The following is a 21744-nucleotide window of genomic DNA, read 5'->3' as shown; positions in this document are numbered from 1 at the left end:
TGCAACATATCTGCTCTTTCCTGTGGTACGCTTGTAATGAAACATTGTAAACTACAGGTTGTTTTTATTTTCCATGTTCTGTTAATTTTTAAATGATGATATTTTTACTGTATTGTGATGTGACTAAACTGCTGATTGATACACTTAGTTTGATACTTTAGTTTATTAAATAGGCCTACATATTTGGAACACAGCATGTTTTTTTCTATCAAAATATTTTACTATTGTGTTTTACTTCATGTCACAACAGTAGTGTATTTTAGTATCTTTATTGTGTTTTCTTTACCTCATGTAATCGTCATCCTATACTAAGTTATATTTTTGTTCTATAAAAGAGAAAATTGTTGAACTTTTTTTAAGAACTGAATAGTGAACATTGTGTTTCCTAAATGTACAAAGCTATGTAAACATACACTTAATTTTGTAAGTATTCCTTTCATAGTTCAAGTTTGAATACTAAATAACCAATTAAGTATCCCTGAAAAATGCAAAATCATTTTATCATTCACTTTTCATCATTTAAATTCATCTACCGTATTTTCCCTTGAGTAATTTTACTTCAATGAATATATAATTATCAGTATAAATAATAATGTGGAGTAGCCATCTTTCTCTCCAACCCTGCTGATAAGTCCTGTTTGCAAAGTGATGTGACTCGCTTGTGACATCTAACGGCCGTTTAAATAACTACATACTTAACTACTCACGTTGTAAATCCTTTTTTCAAAGCAAAAACATCGCACCTTTATACAAAACCCATATCAGGAAGATGTTGAAACTAACGAAGTACAAGTTAGTGTGCTAATTGTGTCCATAAAGACAGTTTTTTTTATTAAACAACAAAAAAACACGTCTGCTTTGTTTTAATTTTGAGCTCGTTGCTATGGACGCAAAGGCCGTTGCTTGGCTAAGGACCCCCCGCTTGTATGCTGTCAAAACAAAAGCCTTAATTCATTTTGACATTACTTTAAAAAAACAAATAAATAATTATGTAAAGTCTAAAGGCTTTGTATCAGATATGATTCTATAATTAATTTGTGAATTACTCGATAATTAGCTGTAGTTTGTGAGGAGTTTTGTTACTTTTGTGAGACGGCAAATTAACCTGCCAGTGCGAAACGTTTGTAATCCTAAAAATGCGCAGTCAAACTATTGTTTTTCTCCTATTGTCCTCCGACGAACTTAGAGTCATTCAGTAAAAACGCGTGAGCCCCCTAAATGTTTTTACGTGTTGATTAATGGGCTTCTGGTTGATTTTGAGAGTTATGTGTCCATGACAACGTTAAAGTCGGTTCTGTTTTTTCTTCTTCTTGCGTCTCTGAAATGAATTCCTATCACGTCTTGGGGCTGGCTGGAGAGGGTTCGTTCGGGCGAGTTTACAAGGGAAGAAAAAAGGGCAGCGGCCAGGTAAACCTGTATCAATTTGTTGAATTGTTGTTTAATTGATTACTTTAAATGACATCCCTGCCTGTTTTGTCGTCAATAAGGTGGTTGCTCTTAAGTTCATGCCAAAAGTGGGCCGAACCGACAGAGAGCTACGAAGCCTCAAGAGGGAAATCGAAATTATGAGGGATCTAAAACATCCAAATATTGTCCAGCTCTATGACAGTTTTGAAACCGACACTGAGGTACACATATGGATGATTCAAAGACGTCATTACATTGATTGTTGATTAATTGATTGTAACAAATTATCATGTATTTAATAAGGGTTGTGTTTCTTGTTTTCTTTTTATCCATTAAATATTGATATTTTTTTCCACATTCATGACCTGTATAAATCATTTTTAAAAATGTAATCTATGTAAGGTACTATACTCTAGATCACTTTTTTTCCATTGTTTGGGGATCAGTAAAATTCTATTCTATTCTATTCTATTCTATTCTATTCTATTCTATTCTATTCTGTGTTTCTTCAAGACACCATTCCAACAGCAAGAGCCAACCAAGGGGTCATTTTTTTTAAGCAGGCACACCAGCCAGAACTTATTTCTGTCTACCTGTAGTTGTTATGACAACAGCAGACTCATACTGTCATAATTAGATTTGCACAAATATTATATAACAATACTCTAAATTCTGCTGAAGGGTCACAACACAACACATTAACTCACAACACAATAACTCACAACACAATAACTCACAACACAACACAACAACTCACAACACAACACATTAACTCACAACACACAACACAACTCACAACGGAAGTAAAGCTGCAATGGAAGTGCTTTTATTCTGAAATTTCCACTGGGCTGAGCGGCAAACTACCTAACAAATATTAACGTCACAGTGAGCTGTGGAGGGAGCACGTTTTTTCTACAAGAGAAGCTAGCAGCAGTGTTGCCAGATTGGGCGGTTTTGGTTCTAAATTTGCGGATAAAAATGACTTTGGGCGGATGTGCATAATTTGGGCGGTTTAAGGGTCGGTTTGGCTGTCTTTTTCCCCTCATGAATATATAATAGCAGACTACATTAGGCCGTGTGGCTGTTGGAGTTCTATGTACTGAAGCTCCGTGAACGGCAGAGACACTTAATGGACTCTGTCATCTACCTGTTGTTGGAGGTGTGCAATGCCCCGCCCCGCCTCTTAGAAATTGTGTTCTTTAAAGCTTCATACTGCGGCCGCGTGTGGGAGGAGCTACCAGCTAAAGTAATCTTCTGATCGCTACATGGAGCGGTGTCTGTGTATATCAATGCATGGTAGACAGGAAGAATGTGGAGAGATCAGGTTTGTTATTTTGAAGAGTTCTGCATGGTAATCATGTTTCCATGTTTGAATTCATCCCAGAGAGTGTGTCTGCTTCAACTCCTAAAGTGAAAGCTGCGTCTAAATCTGACGCCCGTGTTTCCATCTGACAGAGTTTGAAGCCAAAGCCCCTCCCCCGGCTCTCTACCTGCTTTTCCTCTCTACCTGTTCACCTGTTCATATCCTCTGCAGCTGAGAGTTGTTTTCTCCCGCGCTCCTCAGTGTCCTACACAAAGAGCGCAAAATACGGTCATCATAGGTTGACACGATAGTCGGGGCGCTCTGGCGCAAACGCAGCAGCACAAGGATGAAAGACCCGCACACAGGTTAGAGCGGGGATAGAGCGGGTTAAAAAATGAATGGAAGAAGGCCGGTCCGCTGAAGAAATATTCAATACTGTACTCCTTTTATAAGATCAGGAGAAACAAGAATACACACGTTTCGGTGATTTTTTTTACTCCCCCCTACTGGACAGATTTAGCACCCGATCAGATGATTTTTCAAAATAAAATATAGTTCAGACTAATAATAAAAGGGATGTTGCGTTGTGAGTTATTGTGTTGTGTTATGAGTTATTGTGTTGTGTTGTGAGTTAATGTGTTGTGAGGTAAGTCATTGTTGTGTTGTGAGGTAAGTTAATGTGTTGTGTTGTGAGTTAATGTGTTGTGTTGTGACCCTTCTGGGCCTGACTGAAATGACTCCCAAATGCCTTAAAAATTTATAAAAAAAATCCAACTAGATGGTCTCAATGAGATTGCTTGATTTTATATTAAAATATTATTACTGCTGTTCCATTTTTATTCTTTTGATCATAATATAATGTGTTTTGGGAACAGGTTGTGGTTGTAACCGAGTATGCAGAGGGTCAGCTCTTTCAGGTGTTGGAAGATGATGGACATTTGCCAGAATGCCTGGTATGGACTTTTGCAGAAGTTTGTTTCTACATAGATTTTACTACAAGTGGCAGCAAAAACATGTATGTGATTTCTTTGTCCATATCCAGGTCCATGAGATCGCTTGCCAGCTGGTCTCAGCTCTGTATTATTTACACTCCCATCGTATTCTTCATCGCGACATGAAACCCCAAAATATTCTGCTGGGAAAAAGTGGAGTGGTGAAACTGTGTGACTTTGGGTGAGTCCAGTGGTTTTTAAATTTAAAATATTCTTCTTTGCTAGAATACATTTTTCCTAACTTGAAGTTTTCCTGAAGTTTTGCCAGAGCCATGAGCGTTTCCACGCTGGTCCTGACATCTATCAAAGGAACGCCGCTGTACATGTCTCCTGAGCTGGTGGAGGAGAAGCCGTATGACCACACTGCAGATCTGTGGTCTTTGGGCTGCATTCTCTATGAACTCCACACAGGGGCGCCACCCTTCTATACTAACTCTATCTTCAACCTGGTGCAGCAGATTGTGAGGGACCCAATCAGATGGCCGGACACAATGAGTGATAACTGCATGGTAGAGTAGAGCTGAAGCTTTGTCTCTTTAACTGGCTCTAAATCGTCACCTATTCTTAAAAATTTGTAGATAAGACCAAGTTTTAAGAAATATTTGACATTGCTTTTTATCATTTCATTGCACATAAAAATAAGTATTTCCACTTATTGGAGATGCATTAACTGTATCGATTATTTCCCTAATTACGGACCAATAAACAGTGTTAAAATAGGACATATTTTCTATTCATTCTCTGAAACGATGGGCCTATTCTAGTTCTCTTTACACCAAAAAACAAAATTGAGGTGCTGAAAATGAACAACCTGATGTTTTCAACTCGCATCTTGATCTCCTTGAAAAAGGTCCAGGAGTCTGATTGCTTTTTGAACATTTGATTTAGAAAGAAAGCTCAAGAATTCTAGCTAAAGAAAACTAGCAGATATTTCAAAAACAAACCTTAATTTAAAAAAGTGGTTTTAGCTCTTAACTTGTTTTAATGAAGTTTGATTGATCAGTGAACATTTTGAGATGCACACTCTCTAATGGAGCCAACCATGTGCTTAGCCTGTTCATTCTTGTATTTTTCTGAAGGCACTTGTGAGCCTTGCTGTGATGATCACCACTGGAAAAAAAAACTCTTTTCTGCACAGCAGCAGATCCAAACAAGACTAAAGTTTCTCTTTTGAAATATCCACAAGTCTTTAAAGAGGGAGGAAGACATGAAATCAGGTTTAAAATCTAGCTAAAAAAAAAACTAAAATAGAGAAATTTCAGCACACGGTCTGTGATTTCATTTGGATGAAGACAAAACATTTCTCTTTTTCTCTTTTTCTGTGTCTTTATTTTTTTCTACTACAAAATAGTGAAACTTTGATATTTATTCTACTTAATCTACCTGACAACAAAGACGAGTCAAAAGTTTTAAATGTAAAACAAAATATTGACATGACCCTTCATAAAAATAGTGAATCATTCTTAGTGTTGCCTCAGTATCTTAAAATGCTTTACTTGTTGCTCTTTTGAGTTTAAAAGAAATGATTTTCATATTCTTTTAGTCCTTATCATCTAATCAAGTACTGGACCAAGCTTTAGCTTATCTAATGCAGCTCTAATTATGTGGCTCAGATATGAAGTTTGATGAAACGAATAGAATAGTGAGAATATTTTTTTGATTAATGTTCAAACTTTGCTGCTTTTCTGGCTCTTAGTTGCTCATTAGTTTACCATAAAAATAGTCAGTGAAAACCTTGAAACTTATTTAATGGACTGTCTTTGAGCCCAGACAAACAGTTTGAATGAACAAGAATAACAGTTCATAAACAAATGATCTACATTCCTATTCAAAAAAACAACAAACTATTCATTGGATGTTTTTTGTGACAGAAAAGACAGAACAGGAAGATGTTACTTTTTTATCTTTACTTGATGGAAAACTATAATTTTGGTTTCACTTAGCCTATAACAACCCATGGTGACATCAGTGTTACAGAAGGTCCACTCAGTCTGTGGTATATCCCACATAACTTTCCCTTTAAGGAAAAATGAGTCTGGGTACTTTAGAAATTGTGATAAATGTGACAGAAAGTGGGATTAGACTGTACATTTTGGTGTGTAACTACATAACACAACACACTTGGGGTTATTTGTTTTTTGTGTTAATACTGGTGTTGTTGTCTACTGTTTTCTTTCAGAGCTTTCTGAAAGGTTTACTGACCAAAAACCCAGAAAAAAGGTTGTCATGGCCAGATCTCCTGCATCATCCCTTTGTTGCTGATGGAGTCTTAGGTGACTGCAGCTGGAAGCTACCATGAAAGCCTGGGATTCTCCTGTCTGACTGTAATGCTGTAATGATTTGTCAGCAGTGCTGTCGGACACAAACGTGTTCAACCCTTTGACTGTCAGTCCCAGCCCAGATGTCATCGCTCTGAAACAGAAGCAAGTGGCAGAAAGGTCCGCTACAGGATCTGGAGAGAGCAGATTAGTCCGAAGGGTCAGGGAGCAGATGGAGATCAAGGGGAAGCCCACAGGCAATGACAACACAAAAGTGAGCTAGCTCTGAAAGTTTGTCTTTTGACAAAGTTCTGAATGTAAGCATCTTAACTATTTGGTTTTCATTATCAGAATAAAAAGGAGGAGAATAGGAAAACCAACACGACTACAACCTTTCCTAAGGACATCTCTGCACCTCAAGATGCTTCACCCCAGTGCACCAAATCTAAACAGAGGTTACTGGAAGCTAAAAAAAAATGAGTGGAATTATTCCTTGAAAAAACAGATTTGTTTAAATGAATAATTTTTTTCTGTAGAGGTCAGATCAGCAGAGACTACGAACAGGAGTTCCCCTCTGTGGAGGTAGGGCCATGTCTGCTGCAAAGAAACAGTGAAACCCGTCAAAGCTCTCTGCACCGACTGGTGAGTGAAAGTAAAAAGAAGCTGTCACTTAACACTTTGCTAATGTGTTTGTTTTCTGGATTTTTTATTTTAACTAGAAATATGCTTTAAAACATCTGCCATTTTATTTCTTTTAGCATGTTGACAGTACGGATTTCTGGGAGACTCTGATCAAACGATCAGATCCAAGCAGACAGCAGAGAGAGTCATTAAACTACAATGAAATTATACCTCAAATTAAATCAAAAATCGATGCATTTAAAGCTCAGGTAAAACACTAAGCATATCTACTGAGCTTCAAAAACTTTGCAGCCAATCCTTTCTTCTTTTCAGTTAACAACTGGTGCAGTCAAAGAAGTGCCACAGATTCAACAAGCACTGAAGGTCCTGCGTAATCTGATACAGATGCCTGACCTGGAGAAGTCCTACCACATCAGCAGTGAACTTCAACTACCACACCTCCTCTTTGACCTGATTAACAATTGTGTAGAAAACTCAGATTTCATCAAGGTCATTGCTTTCTATGATCATCTATATCCAACAGGAGTTTTTGAACATTGTAAACACTTTAGGTTTGTTTTGAACAGCAACAGTCAAGTGTGCCAATCATTGGAGAATTCATGGCATTCCTTTTGATCTACTGGGATAAGCACGGGGACTGGATTGAGGAAGAAGAATCAAGGTTTGATTATTGTTTATTTATGTATTTATTTAATAATGGATGTGAATACGCTGTCTTTTGCTCTCATCGTGTAGACTGGAAGAGTTCATCAAGACTTTCTGCAACATACTTGGTCATTCAGATCTTCTTGCTCTGGCAGTAAGTGTCCACAGTGTTCATTCATTTTGCTACACAAAAATAACTTTGTGTCTTTTCTTTTGAATTTGTTTTAGCCTCTGGCTGCTTCTGTTTTGTCTCTTTTCACCCAACGTGCTGATGTTCCTGTTGATGTGAAAACTTTGACCTCCTCACTGAGAACTCTTCTCTCTAAGACATTTAAGGTACACTTTCATTCCAACTTATCTAATTGTTTTTGTTTATTTTATCCCAAATGAGAGTGAAGTGGCTTAGCCTTGTGTCATTTCAGCCCCACATTTCTCTTCCTTGTGGTTGGGGTCTGTGTGATGGCCTCCTCTGTTTGCTCCTGCACACACTTTTCAAAGTAAGACATACAGATTTGCATTGATTTAGTCATTCATTATTTTTATTTTTTGTTATTTCTTCTTCTTCATTGAATTATTTAGCAGGTCAATATCTGATTTGCTCCTTTATTTTCTCAACAGCATGAAAAAGCCTCCACGTCTCTTTTCTTAAGTTCCGACATGTTTGTGGATCTATGGAAAACCATTGGAAACTCTCTAGGAAGTGGAAGAGCAAATATCAATTTCTGTTCAGCAAATGGTAATAACACATGTTCAGAATCTTTTTTTTCTTTGTCTACCATACATGTTAAGCTTTTTTGTCCTTTCAGGGTTTCATTACTTTTTGTCTCTTGCTCTGTGTCTCTTCACCTTGGATCCATACTGCTGCGTTCCTCTGTTTATCCAGAACGAATCAAAATGCGTACACACGCTTGGCCGTCTGCTGGGTCCTGACAGGTTAGCCACCAGATGTTTCAATTACCATATTGTATCGCTTTATCCAAAAATCTTCCTGCAACACCGTTTTTTTTTTTTTTTTATCATACAGTTTAGATCTGTTTACCAAAGACCCCCCTGGGAGAACTGAGGAGGAGCTCAGCTGCAACAGCCTAACCACACTTAGCTGCCATTTACTGTGTTTTCCATTTGCCCTGGACCTCCCCCCGCTCACCATGTCCTCAGTTCTGCAGGTGTATGACAGCTGTGGGATCCATTCAAGCCTTCTGCAGGTTTGAGCTTTCTCTAGCTCCTATCAACACCTCAGTCTCTGATGCAATAGAGCATAAATCCTGCCCACTGCCATGTCTGACATGCATATATCATCGTGTCTCTTTACTGCTTTGGGAACACTTTAGTGTTTGTTGGGTTGATTTGTTTTGTGACAAGTTGTCTTGGTAAATTCTGTCTTTTTTTTTCTACTTTTGCAGGTGGTTAAAACTCTTCCGCTAACATTCCTGGAGCTGCCGCTGTCCCTGCTGGGCCGTTTGCTCATTTGTGATCCCGAGCGCTTCCTTCCTCACCTCAGAGACTCAGCTTCTGGCCTTTTTTCACCCCCCCAGGAGATCCAGTCCACTTCCTGCAGACTACAGACTACTCTAACCAGAACTCCCACCTCTCTCCTCTCTGAGTTTCTGCAGCTGGATGAACTGTGGGATTCTGCCGTGGAGCTCCTCACGGTTTTATCGCAAATCGCCCGTTTTTCCCCTCGACTTTCTGGCCCTCAGCTACATGTGGAAGTCTCTGTGCTGCAGCAGGGGTTGACTCACCCGTATGATCAAATCAGGGTTGCCACATGCAGATTTCTAGGACATTTAGATCCATTCATCGCACCTGTTACAGATATGCCACCACCCGATGTTTTCAAAGTCATGATAGACGGTCTCCGTGATTCCTACATGCCCGTCAGGCGAATGGCTTGCAGGGCAGTTGGGAACTGGCTGGGTTACATCGCAGAAAGAACAGCGTTGAAAACCTGCAAATCTATTGCAATTGACACCAAAGGGAGGGGCATAAATAAGGAGCAAAGTAATCTGTGTTATGATGCATTGGGGGGTGATGCAATGATGACTGATGAGAGGAGTGAAGACGTGGAGAGGAGGTGGACAGAGGAAGCAAAGAGGTCAGTGGCCTTGCTGGCTGGTCTGCTCAGCGACTCTGATGCCGTAACGCGCCGTCACTGTTGTGTGACTCTGGGAAACCTGGTTAAAACTGAATGGGCAGTATCCTTGCTGGTGGAGGAGGACGTTCCTGCTTTACTCCTGAGAGCCGCGTGTACAGATTCCCATTATGCAGTGAAACAAGCCGCCATTTCTACCCTGAGCTTGTACAGGCAGCAGGACACCATTCAGCAGGTAACAAAATGAACAGCTTACATAAATGCTCAAGTAACCTGTGTAAATCTTATCTTGTATTCTTACAGTGTCTCTAACCTGCAAAAGCAGAACTCCTTCCTTAAATGTAGACTAATCACTCATTTTTATACAGCCCTCTAAACGTCACCGTACTTTACGTGTCTTTCAAAGGTCCTGGCGTCCCTCGATGCGAGTAAGAAACTTTTCCAGGCTTCACGCGACGCCTCTCTTCACTCTGACTGCAAAGCAGGCGTAGCACCAGCTCTCCAAAAACGGTGATTCGATTTACATCTTCTGCTTCCGTGTGATAAAGAATTCATACAAGATTGTTCATCCTATTAAGTTTTGGTTTCACGATAAATTCAAGTTTTATCTGCTTAATCTCAGTGTATCCGTTTTGTTTTCTTGTTTTTTATTTTATTTTACAAGGCAAAATGTTTTAACTGTACTTCCAATTAAATTGAATATTTTAATTTAATTTAAATAATAAAGAATTCTTGTGTTTTCAACGTAATTTACAAGCTGCATAAGTTAGTAAGATATTAACAAATGGAAAGTGTTTAGGTGTTGATCACATTTTTTTTAATGTCCTCAATGGGTTTTAAAGCTGGAATAAGTGTTTATCCTCTTATTAAACTAAACTGGACTTAAGAAAGAACAGCTATAGTTTTTAACTTATAGGCAAAAAAATTAAGATAAATAAAATTTGACAATATTACTTAATATTTAACTTGTGTCACATTAAGCATAATTAAACAAATTTAAAAAAAAGACCAGTGAGTTTCTATGTCTAAAAAAAAGTAAAAAGTGTATTTTCCTGCTGTTTAGTGGGACTTGCCAGAGTCTCAAACAGCTTGCAGGTATGTTTGTGCATTATTGATGAATTTCTCGAGCAACTTGGTTTGAAAGAAACCCCAGAGTAAAACTAGCAGGTAAAAAACATTTTCTGTTGGTTCCAGGATTTTATAAGAGAGGGAAAAACAAAAAGAAAACAAACGAGGCCAGTAAATGAAAAGACTTTACTGTTGTTGTTTTTTTAAAGAGAAATGTTTTACATCACACAAAACAATATGCGTACATCTGGAAATTAAAAAAAGGTTTTTTGGTATAAACATCATCAGTTGATAGTACATCGCAGGGGCTCTCAAATTTCCTGCTTGGAACTTTTTAGACAAAGCTGAACAATAACAGTACATGAACAAAAGTCAGCCTTTTCATTCAAGATTGTCCTGAAATAAATCTGCATAGGAAACAACTTCCAATGACAGCGGCTGCTATTTTCTTAGACCAGAAACAAAGAGAATTATTCTGAATTTAAGTAAAAGCTGAAAAACAAATAGCATGATGGGATTTGTTTTCAGTTCATTTTTTTATGATAACAGATAAACACACACCACTCCCTAAACATAAGAAAGTGGCTAAGAAAGAGTGCAGATCAGCCAGGGGCTTATAAAACTTATTGCCTGAAGCAGTTTAGAGAAACGATCCCACTTATTTCTGAATGTTCTAGTTGCAGAGAAAAAGAGAAGGAACATTAATACAAAGGCATGCAGAGGGCAGCTGCTAAACACACCACAAACATTCACTAACATTGAAGAACCTTTTTTCTGTTAAAAGAATGGTCAAACAATGAAGAAAAAAAACATGTTTTCCCTAATCCAGATTATCTGCTGATGTTAAAACATAAAATGATGAACTGTATCCTGAGCTGCAGAACAGATTGGGTAAACATGTACATTTTTAAAGAAAAAAAACAATACCTTCACAGAAAAATCTCACTTTATAACAAAGGAATGTAAAATTACATCACTCAAACATTTCCAGTGACTTTCCAAAAGGTTTTTAGTTATTAAATTCATGTGAAACATCTTTAATACAAATTTAGAATCAGAATATTTTTGTTTAACGAGCCGCAGAATATTTAAAAAAAATACCCTTCAAATAAATATTTTGATCGAAAAGTAAATATCAGTCAAAATCGAGTTTCTTAAGTTTGATTTTCTCTCTGAATTGTTTATTTCAAATATTTCTTTTTTTATTGAAATATTGACATGAACTGCAATTTCTTATTAAGGACAATAAAAAGTATCTTCAAAATAATTCAGCATTAAAACATGGTTTTAACATTCAAGTATAAACCCACAAAAAAATGAGAAACACATTCAGTGAGTCAAACAACTGAAAACTTCTATATTTTTAATTTGAAAATAAATAAGTAGAAAAGCTGTGACGCTGACATCAGTTTCAATGTAAGGCTATTAAAATATATATTTAACCTGCTTAATGAATCCCATCGCTTCTTCAGGTGTTAAAATATTTCAACATTTTGATTGACAAGGAGGAAATTGTTTTTCAAAGTGATTGTCATTTAAAGCACTGCAACGCAACAGTGAAGGCTCAAGCGATGCGAGTGTAAAAAAAAAAAGCCATGGAAGCATCATATAAAAAAAAAAAAATAAATAAAAAAAACTTAAATAATCATAATTGAAGCATGCATTTCCTGTAATTCTAAAATAAATGATAGAAAACTTTGAAAGCCAAAAAAAGTGTCGCATTTTTTGTGGAGATGCTGCTATTGAGTGTACTTGCAGGAATGTGCTGTCACACCGTTGTGTCCTGCTTGAGCCTTTGACTACGGGCCTTGTAAACTTCAATCAGCAGGTCTTTGACGTACTGGATCTCCCGTTCCACCGACTCCGCTTTGTCCCGAAGCTCTCGGTTCCGCCCCTCAAGGCAATGCAGTTGTTCCTCCAAAGAATCTAGCTCCGCCCTTTTTCGCTGGCGATACCTGTATGAAGCAAAGTGTAGGTGAACACTTTTGGAATCATCTCAACACCAAATCTGAGATAGTAAAAAAAGAGAAAGCTCACCTGTGGGCAGCAGTTTTGTTTTGATCTCTTTTCTTTTGCTTGCGCTCTCCGCCTTCGTGTGGAATGATCTCTACTTCGTATTTCACAGCACAGTGGTCTTCTTTCAGTCTGCAGGCTTGTCTGTGCCCCGAGGATTCCAGGTTCATACCCTCCCTAGTCATTAAAAAACAATCTGCAGCCTGATCCTCAAGGTAATTTTCGTGCAAATCAGGTTGAACTATATGTAGACCTTCGCTTTTCACCTGTTCGTTGATGTTTCCTAAAAAGCTATGGTAGGCCTCAGACTGTGGTGTTGGTGGAATGTAAGTACTATGGCTGCTGTCGCTCTTCCATGAAACAGTAGCTTTCGTGACCTCCACACTAGTCTTGATGCTGCCTAGCACCTCGCTGTTGCCAGCGCTCCCACTGACATCCCTCATGCCGTACATCAAGACATCCTCTTTTCTGAGTGCCGTGTCTAGCGATCCACCAAAGCCAAATCCACCACCAACAACCTTTGCACCACCTATCATGTCTTGACTAAAGCAATAGTTTTTCTCTTCTTTGGGCAAACATCGTCGAACATCGACTGCACTACCCAGACAGTAGCTTTTCCCTGCCAGGGAGTCATCCTCCACACAACTGTAGTTACCTGTAAGGGCAACGGTTGAGTTACCTGAGTTACTAACTTTGGAGCTCAAAAAGCTGCTGTCATAACCATCACTTAATCTCACACTATCAAGGACTCTTTTTCTACCGCATCCACTGGGGCGACTACAGCTGTATGGGGTGTGTCTTGGAATTTTGGATCGGCCAATGGGCCCACCACAGATGCTCAGCAGGTCCAGTTCTCCAGTTGTTAGGGTAACGAGAAGCGGATTGGACTCCGATTGGTTGGATGTACCGTAGGACGAGTGTGGCAGCTGACAGAACGGCTGAGGCGCCGCCGGTAGTTGCCCCCTGTCGCATTTTCCCAGCCTTGGTCCTTTCTCTGGCAGTGGTTCAGACAGGAAGTAGTCCTCTAGTTGGGCAAGTTCCTCTTGCAGCAGAGAGGTCATGACCTCCAAGTCAGAGGGCACCTGAATATCGCTCTGAAGGGGTGACGGGGGAAGGGAGGCATTGGTGGAGGAGGGAGGGGAAGGAGGGTTTGGGAGGTACGAGGAAAAATCCACTTCTTCCGTCATCCAGTCAGTGAGACCATCACCTAAGGAGGAAAATGTTACAGCTAAATAAAAATGTTCATGCAAACGCGACGATATCCTTCTTCTGCAGTGCAGGCTGCAGTTTCGTAAAAGCATTACCCAATCGGCAATGGTAGACGTGACACGTTTTTCATTTAAGTTGCGCTACATTCAAGTTAAAGACATAGCTAGTTTTATACTTACTGTTCGAGAAGGACGAATGTGGTGCAGTGCTGAACCCACCTGAAATGGAGAAAATATAAAAAAACGTACTTGCTGCAACTCACCAATTAAGTGCTGACTCTCCTCTGACACCTCCCCCCTGCACCCCTGTGATTGGCTGAGGTTAGCCTGTGGGTGAGAGAGAGCGTGGGGGTCTGCCGGGCAGACACGAAGACTCCTCCAAACATGAGCTGATGTTGCCATCATTTTGTCTTTTGCTGCTTTGATTCAGTCCAAGTCCAAGCATATGCTGAGGGCGAGCAGGGTCTGACAGATGGGCCACAGAGAGCAGGGCAGGGTGAGCATAATGAAACCTAGAGGGCAAGAAGAAAGAGGGATCAGAGGCTAGCAGGACATTTTAAGACCCGGCTCTTTTTTTTTTTTTTAATCAACTGATGGACAAACAAGCATACCGCAACAGCGTCTAACAGCAAGTTATTTCCACATCGTTAAATGTTATTTATTAGAGATAGCCTGGAAAACATGGATCCCACGTGTGTCTTTTGAAACATGCAAATCTTTTGTGCGGAACTACTGTAAAAAAACAGTGAATAGACTCAGCAAGATCAACTTTTCCTCAACACAATCCTCAGATTTGATGCAATCAGTAACAAAGGTGGGGAAAGTGTCCTGTGGGACTTGAACTGCCTCAAAGCAGAACAAGGTTGACATCTTCAAAGCACCTGGGACCCAAAGTGAGCTGTCAGGGGCCCAACTGTTGACAAAAAGCTCCACAGTAACACTCACTCTCAAGTGAGAGATGGTTAAATCCCATTAATCCAGATCAGCTGCCTCCGACCATTTTTTGTTCAAATGAATGACCTATTGATCACTTCAGCTGTTACTAAAACAAGGAGAATGTCCTGATTGTTTCCAAGAGACCCTTAGAGTTTTGTTTATCAAAGTATGAACAACCTCCTGTAAATTAGAATTCTAAATGCAAAATATGGGGTTTAGAATTAGTTTTTTGCTAATAAATTGGACGTTGTGCTGGTAAATTGATTTAATTAACCTGACATCATTAGTTGTTTACAAAGACTAAATCTTTACAAACATCCCTACAGGAGGACACTTTAAAAAAAACTATATTCAAAATAATAAAAAAGTAAGTAAAGCAAGAAAATTCCCATCTAAACCTCAAAGTTTTAACAAAACAACACTAAGCACGATCAGAAACTGTTCAGACTTACTCCATTCTTGCAGAAAACAGTAGAGCACTTGAGGGTGCGTTGCTAAGGCAAAGCACGGCTTCTCTTCGGGTCCTTCACCTCGCAAAATCTAAAGAGCCATATTTTAGCTCGGAACACCCAGGACAGCGCAGGACGAGAAGATGAGATGCTGCTTTGTTGTGGTCGACTTGTAAACTGAAGCACACCTTACAGACAAAGCATCACTTCTTTCACACCTAGCAACCAACTGCGTCATCAGGACGGGCTGCGCCGCTGCTCCGTGTGGATCCCTCCGCCCCTTCCTCCGCGGATCACCGGTGGAGGCTGCACTCCCGCCGCCTCTGTAACCTTCATAAGACCCAGTAACGCACTTGTTATTTTACAAAGTACTCCAAAAGTCATTTTTGCGGAGAATTAATATAATTTTAAGATTCTTTTTAATTATTTTTTTTACAACCTGTAAAATGCAGCTTTAGAGATGAAATGTTATATTTGGGCGTGTGCTTGCTCTGTTAAAACCGCAAAACAATACTTCATAAACTTTAATGGTTAAACTGTTTTTTTAAAACCCCTTTGACATGATATGGGTTATTGCTTTCGGTTTGTTAAGACAGTAAGATACTCGATTTGATCCAAAAGTTGCTTCTGACATACTTTATTTAAGTGAACGTGGTTCTGTAGTTCAAAGACAGTAATTTACCACTGTGGGGCTCGGTATTGTTTTTGTAGAAGGACTATTTTATTCACAACACACTTTGTTGTTTAGTTGGACGCTGTTGCATCTCCGTTGCATCAGTGGCTCAGACCCGCTGTGATTGGCTGCTGGGGTTCAGATTGTCGCTCTCTTATTGGTCAGACTGAGTTCTTTCTAAAATATGATTGGTCGTTTGTAGGCAAGGCGAAATGCCACTTTCTTTTTTTTTTCTTTGGTGCACATGTTTCATGTAAACAAACCCAGGAGTGGAAAGCAGATTCCGAAACTGAAAAATAGTTTGACATTTTATGTTATAGTTAATACGCTAGTTTTTTTTTTTTAAAGAACACAAGAAAAAAAAGGAGATAAAATATTAGCATTCAGCAAATAAAAAATAAAAACATTTTAATATACAACTGATAAAATAATATAATTTTATAAATAGTTAATATAATATAAATATATAAAATAAAAATGTAGTTAAAAATTTTACTGAACATGTTTGTTGAGTACTTTTTTTTTATTTTTTTTGAAAGACCACAGGAAGGAACAATATATGCAAAAGTATGGCACTATTGTTTTGGACTCTTTTGTTTAACGTATGTACAAATCTTGAAACCAAGCCAGTGAGCTTTTCTTCTGTTGCTATAGCAATAGCGGACACTGCTCCCTATTTTAGACTTGTTGTCTGGTTGCTGTTGCCATGGGATTTGCATCTTTCTCTCTCCTCTTCCTACATACTGTTTAGCTCACTTCTGTAAGGCCACCCCTCCCTGTCCAGCAATTCCCCGACCCAGATGCTGAGTTGCATCTGTCTGGCATTACCATACTTCCCAAAAAAAAAACATTTTCCTCTCCAGGACATGAAGAATAACTGATGATGAATTTAATTTAACAAAAAGCACATATTCACGTTTAGTGGGACTATTAGAGTCCAACCTTAAAAAAGAAAAAAACGCCAATGCATTTTTTCTGAGAAAGTGTTGTTGTTTGTACTCAGTAGCAGATGGCAGAAGCTCTTTTGTATTCAAACCATGATAAATTGGTAAAAAATATCCTAACACTGTCAGTCTGTCAGAAATGAAGAATTTAAAAAGGACATTCCTGTTACAGAGACCTATTCAGCAAAATGCCCCTGTGCTGTTGCTATGATATGAGAGTTTTTCTGAGAGATTTGTAGATCTCCCAGCCTGATGCAATCTAGATAAATGTGGTCGTAATGGAGACCAGTTTAAGATGGTAGTAGCTGGTAAAGTTGGCAGGTCTCACAGGAAATCGCTGACTGCTCTCTCTGTCTGTGTTAATTGGCCCACTGAGGGCTTCATGTTAGCATGTCATGATGGCAATCTGGGGTGCTGCTCATGACAGAATGGCTGCCTTTCACTCTTATCTTCCCTATTAAGCATAATTTCTGTTGTCAGAGATGGGTTAATTAAACAGAAATACTTGTTTTACTGTTCCATTTTCAAAGGGCTCTGCATTACGCAAAACACTATTCAACTCCCAAAAAATTAACTAAAAATGAAAATAAAATGTAAAAAGAAAAACTCACTTGAGGCCATTTAAGCCCTTTTGCATCAAACTCTGTTTCAAATGTCTATCATTACCAATTGGTAGATAAAAAAACAAGCAATCAGTGAATTTAATGAATATTGTTCACCAGCTCAGAAGTAGGAAAAGTTGATGCTGCATGCCAAGTGCATGTATGGCACGTTAGTGAGGGTTACCGCAACGTTTCATCATCATCTCTCTCAGAATTTATTGTCCTCAACTTTTTCCCCTCTTTGAACATATGAAGAAAACATCGAGTTCCGTTAGCACTTGTGAATGGAGGCCCGCCAGAGGGGACTTGTAAATGTTTCTGCGTGTGACTGAGCCGTCTGATCACTTACTATTTTTGTTTGTCCTATAAATAAATGAATAAAATGTAAAAAAAAAAAAAAAAAGAGGAAAAATTTGAGGAACAAAATTTGTACTAAAGTGGATTATAAAGTGGTTTCTCGTGGCAATTATTTGTCATGCCAGTTATTTTATATCTCTCAATTATAAGTGGTAGCTTTCACCCTGTCTTCTTTTTTGACTTGCTTTTTCTCTTAAATGTAGCTGACATGAATAAACCTCTCTAAAAACCTCACTCTAAAAGCTTTTGGTCAGTAAATCTTCTAAAACAACTTTTTACCGTTAAAATACATGTAAAAATAGAATTCAAAGAAACAAAAGAGCAGAATAAGATTACAGACTTGTGCATCACTTGTGGTTCTTTACAATACTGACTCCTTTAGACAGACAGTCCCAGTTGGTTAAGTCGTTTTTTTGTTTTCACAGTTGCGACTGTGTGATACTGCTGTGCAGAACCTAAAAAACCCTGGAGACTGGAGGTCTATCACTTCTGAGCTTTACAGTCAATTTTCATTTCGGCCTTTTGACTTCTGCCAGATCCTGCTAAACGGTGACATAGACTCCAAAAGCATATCACTGTTTTGATGAGTCTGGACCAGGGGTCAGCAACGTTTATGACATGAAGTGCCAATTCAGAATTTTCTCCGTAACAACTGTGCCATCACCTACTATAATGCAAACTATTATACAAAGAAATACAAATATATTTCCATTATACCTGAAATGTTATTTATTTCACAAACAGCAGGTCAAATAGCTTTTTGAAACATACTTTACCATTAACTCAAAAAGTGCTTTTATAACAATGTTGTACAAGGAAAATAGGCTGAAGTTGAAATGGTATTGCACCTATTTGTGATATAAAGTACATTTGTGATATGTCATACTTACAGCAATAGGATTGTATACACTAGAACACAATACCATCAGTATTTCAAAGAACTTTAATACCATGAAAAAAAAGAGAAAGTTTTATTCACCTTTTGTTACATTATGAGACGGGGCCTGAGTAACTTAATCCAAGTTAATTCTGTGATGGTGCTTTAATTGCATGTAAAATGAAATGTTTATACTTTTTACATTAGTATGCTAATTATAGTAATATAGTAATATCATCATTCATTTTTTTCATCTTTACTAAATGAAGTGGCGATCAGCTGAAGTTTTCATTTTAAAACTTGTCTACATTTCTTATTAACATTTGGCAGAACAGAAACAAAGTCTGAGTTTAATCTGACCTTGCTTGGTTATTATTCAACAAACTGAACTTATCAAGCAATCAATCAATCAATCAAGCTTTATTTATAAGATACACTTTTTATGAGTTGAAGCTAAAAACTCTTAACAATTTAAAAATGAAACAACAAATACAAAAAAAAAGAAGAAAAACCCCAAATAACCCACCCTTTTGCCCACCCTTCTATTCATACACACACCCCACACCACACACTGAATTGACATAATTTTGTTGGAGCCAGAAGTAAGCCACAGGTGATTTCTCCTTTGGTACAGTTCTCTTCAGTCAAGTTTGCTGGTCATTCAATGACCAGCAAACAGTACCAGATATTATAGGATGAGTTAGTTTGCCTTCCAAATATTTAGCTTTTGTTTTAAAATATTGTTTCAGAAAGAGCCCCAACTGCTGTCTGCTTTCACTAAAATGTCTTAACTATTGCTGTTCCTTTGAGTTTTTGTGTTCTTCTGTCATCAAACCCTCTCTGACTATGAGAGCAATTGGGTTCCGATGGTACAGAAATTATCAAACCAGAAGAATGAAGTGACATGGCTTTCAGTTGTTGCTTTATTTGTCTGTCTTTGCCAAACAACATCACTTAACATGCAAGTTTATTGTGCACATTAGACACAGCAGATACTCAAAAAGCATCTTTAAAATCTGAGATAGCTGCAGGCTACACAGGGACCTCATTTAATGCAGCTAAACTGATGTTTGACAACTTCATTCATTGAACATGTTAAACACATGAGGATAAAAAACGTTATGGTCTAATACTGTCATACTGAATTTAACTCAAAATACTAAACTACAGGACATGGAACATTAAGAACAAATACGTCGTTCTAGTGCTACAATTAAGTCTTCTTTGGTATGAAACAATGCAATCTGTTTTATTTATTTTCTACATCAGGATTTGTAAAATTGATAATTTTAATCTTACTGTTTCTGCGGTCATCAGCTCCACAACTCACATTTGACTTCATGCTGAACACCTTAATAATTTCTGTATTGTCATATAAACCCTTAATAGCATTGTTTTAGGTCAGTCAAGTCTACCTTTGTCCTACCAGACACAAATATAAAAAACTAAAATGATAAATAAAAAGCATGTATTTACAATATTTACTACAAAGTATTGTTTTATGATAGAACACATGGCAACTACAGGGGTTAACATTTTAAGAGCAAACAGAGAACTGTTTTATTAAGCCTTTCCAATCCAATTCTTGTTGATAGTGTGTAGTTGAATTAAAATGGTCTATAAAAAGTTAGCCTTGTTAGGAAAACTAAGAACAAGTTTCATCCGGATCAGAATTCTTTTTTTTCTTCCTCTTTTACAATTTGTATGAAATGATCGTATCATTCATTAGGAGGGATGGAGAGATAGGGGACGATTTTCTTAAAGTAAGCAAATATCAGAATATGTAATAAAATTCTTACTTCTTGAGCGATTTACAGCGATATCTTATCCACAAAAGCAACCAGATTTGACAAAATAGGTTATTTTTTAAATTTTTCCTATTGTTTGGCCCTTTTTTCCAATGTTGCACAGGGACCCTGATAATTTAATGATAATCTATTCTAATCTAATCCAATCCAATCTAATCTACAAAACATCAATCAATTTTTTGTGTTTCCTGTCGGGGTCACTGGTTTTCCAGGGCCTATCCCGGATACTGCTGGGTGAAAGGTGGGGTACACCCAGGTCGCCAGTCTGTCGCAGGGCAACACAGTCGCTCCCACACTCTCACACATGCACACCTAAGGACACTTCAGATGAGAGGTGTCAGAATCCAGGCTTTGAGTGCCAGTGTCCAACATGATTTCCAACCAACATGAACACACCTGATTCAGGTAATCAACAGCAGATAAGGCAGGATTTCTGGAAAACCAGCAGGAGGCCACCTTCAGAAGATCCTTTCTCCTTTTATCTAATTTTCATGTAATTACTCTTGGGGCTTTTTTCAATGTTGCTATATTCTTTAAAAGAGACACAGAAAAGGTAAAGATGTAATGTCAGGCTGCATTTATGAGGCACTTATGGGAAAGATGCTGGTCTGCCACTGAACTTAGTTCACTGAAATGTTGAGGAAACAACGAATGAAGTTCCAGAGATAATGTGGCTGTCTGTGACCTGTCTGGAACTAAACCCAACTGACTATGTTTTACAGTTCATTAATGTGCTTGGCATGAAGTGTGAAAAAATGACAAACTAATGGATTTGTATATTGTGTGCCTTGTTTTGACTCAGTGACTGTCACTTCAAGTTCCCCTCAAGAAAACGAGGGTGACTTTATTAAAGCAGTAAACATTTGTGGAGCTTTCGCTGCTGCGTCTGATTCATTAAGCGAGAGATGCTTTCATCTGCCATGCATGTATGTGAGGAGGGAGAGCATGTTCAGGGATGGGCCAAAAACATTTCTCCCCTTTAATCTCTTAAATTAATTTGTACTCACATATGGAAATGAAAACGTATAAATTCCCGCTCGGAAACGCCGGGAAGGATGTGGGAGTGGAAGTTTTGACAGCCAAAGCTTTAAACTTTCAGTCTAAGCTGGGAAATGTCTCCATTTCATCAGTTTTCAAGTCCTTTTTTCTTTCAGACAAAACTAATATCTCCCTTTAACCCTGACAAATTCAAGAGAACTTTTTTAATTCACTGCCTAACTATCATATGTGAGATCAAGCCCTACTCAGGATCTTGTGCAATGGAAAGATCAGGGACATCACTCCCGGCTCATTAATATTTCAACAACAATAAGGCTGCGTGTCACTCATTCTCGTCAGCACACTAATCAGCTCACACTGCCCTCTTAAAGCGTTGTTTATCATGCAGAACCAGGGACTCTGAGACACTGAATGGGACCATGTTTGAAGATCCCTTCCAAGGTCAGAGACTGCAGGTACTGAGGGTGACGA

The 21744-nt window shown here is 38.3% G+C and overlaps 2 protein-coding genes across 7 annotated transcripts; one reads left to right on the top strand and one right to left on the bottom strand.

Annotated features, from left to right (window-relative positions):
• Positions 1 to 904: 904 nt before the first annotated feature.
• stk36 (serine/threonine kinase 36 (fused homolog, Drosophila)) lies at positions 905 to 10088 on the top strand. 5 transcript variants are annotated; one of them, XM_011483404.4, is made up of 20 exons: positions 905 to 1407; positions 1488 to 1628; positions 3586 to 3663; positions 3753 to 3883; positions 3962 to 4211; positions 5882 to 5975; positions 6053 to 6234; positions 6312 to 6415; positions 6497 to 6602; positions 6719 to 6850; positions 6915 to 7091; positions 7169 to 7263; positions 7338 to 7401; positions 7476 to 7583; positions 7670 to 7744; positions 7866 to 7983; positions 8054 to 8180; positions 8272 to 8452; positions 8651 to 9574; positions 9746 to 10088. In XM_011483404.4, the coding sequence occupies exons 1-20, from the start codon at positions 1324 to 1326 to the stop codon at positions 9851 to 9853; spliced, it is 3279 nt and encodes a 1092-aa protein (XP_011481706.1). In that variant the 5' UTR covers positions 905 to 1323; the 3' UTR covers positions 9854 to 10088. The 5 variants fall into 5 exon arrangements, with proteins under 5 accessions (XP_011481706.1, XP_078786621.1, XP_020564581.1 ...); XM_078930495.1 differs by having other exon boundaries at positions 1111 to 1407; positions 6050 to 6234; positions 7175 to 7263; XM_020708922.3 differs by having other exon boundaries at positions 1111 to 1407; positions 6050 to 6234.
• Positions 10089 to 10574: 486 nt separating this feature from the next.
• Positions 10575 to 15323, bottom strand: atf5a (activating transcription factor 5a). Of its 2 annotated transcripts, none has more exons than XM_011483557.4 (4): positions 15017 to 15323; positions 13892 to 14140; positions 12445 to 13627; positions 10575 to 12362 (listed from the first exon to the last, which is right to left on the bottom strand). In XM_011483557.4, the coding sequence occupies exons 2-4, from the start codon at positions 14031 to 14033 to the stop codon at positions 12176 to 12178; spliced, it is 1512 nt and encodes a 503-aa protein (XP_011481859.2). In that variant the 5' UTR covers positions 14034 to 14140; positions 15017 to 15323; the 3' UTR covers positions 10575 to 12175. The 2 variants fall into 2 exon arrangements, with proteins under 2 accessions (XP_011481859.2, XP_023818370.1); XM_023962602.2 differs by having other exon boundaries at positions 13809 to 14140; positions 15017 to 15246.
• Positions 15324 to 21744: the final 6421 nt, after the last annotated feature.

The sequence above is a fragment of the Oryzias latipes genome, chromosome 14 (genome assembly GCF_053564925.1).
Source record: "Oryzias latipes strain Hd-rR chromosome 14, Olatipes_Hd-rR_3.1".
NCBI classification, from domain to species: domain Eukaryota; kingdom Metazoa; phylum Chordata; class Actinopteri; order Beloniformes; family Adrianichthyidae; genus Oryzias; species Oryzias latipes.
Note: the sequence above shows the minus strand (reverse complement) of the source record. Positions and strands in the feature narration are given on the sequence as shown.

Excerpts from the sequence above, each read along its gene's own strand:
- stk36 (XM_020708922.3), top strand. The coding sequence starts at position 1,324 with ATGAATTCCTATCACGTCTTGGGGCTGGCTGGAGAGGGTTCGTTCGGG. Across the intron at positions 6,235-6,311 it reads CAGGCAATGACAACACAAAA|AATAAAAAGGAGGAGAATAG; the intron begins GTGAGCTAGCTC and ends TTTCATTATCAG. Across the intron at positions 6,603-6,718 it reads AAAGCTCTCTGCACCGACTG|CATGTTGACAGTACGGATTT; the intron begins GTGAGTGAAAGT and ends TATTTCTTTTAG.
- atf5a (XM_011483557.4), bottom strand. The coding sequence starts at position 14,033 with ATGATGGCAACATCAGCTCATGTTTGGAGGAGTCTTCGTGTCTGCCCG. Across the intron at positions 13,628-13,891 it reads GGAGAGTCAGCACTTAATTG|GTGATGGTCTCACTGACTGG; the intron begins GTGAGTTGCAGC and ends TTTCCTCCTTAG. Across the intron at positions 12,363-12,444 it reads AACAAAACTGCTGCCCACAG|GTATCGCCAGCGAAAAAGGG; the intron begins GTGAGCTTTCTC and ends TGCTTCATACAG.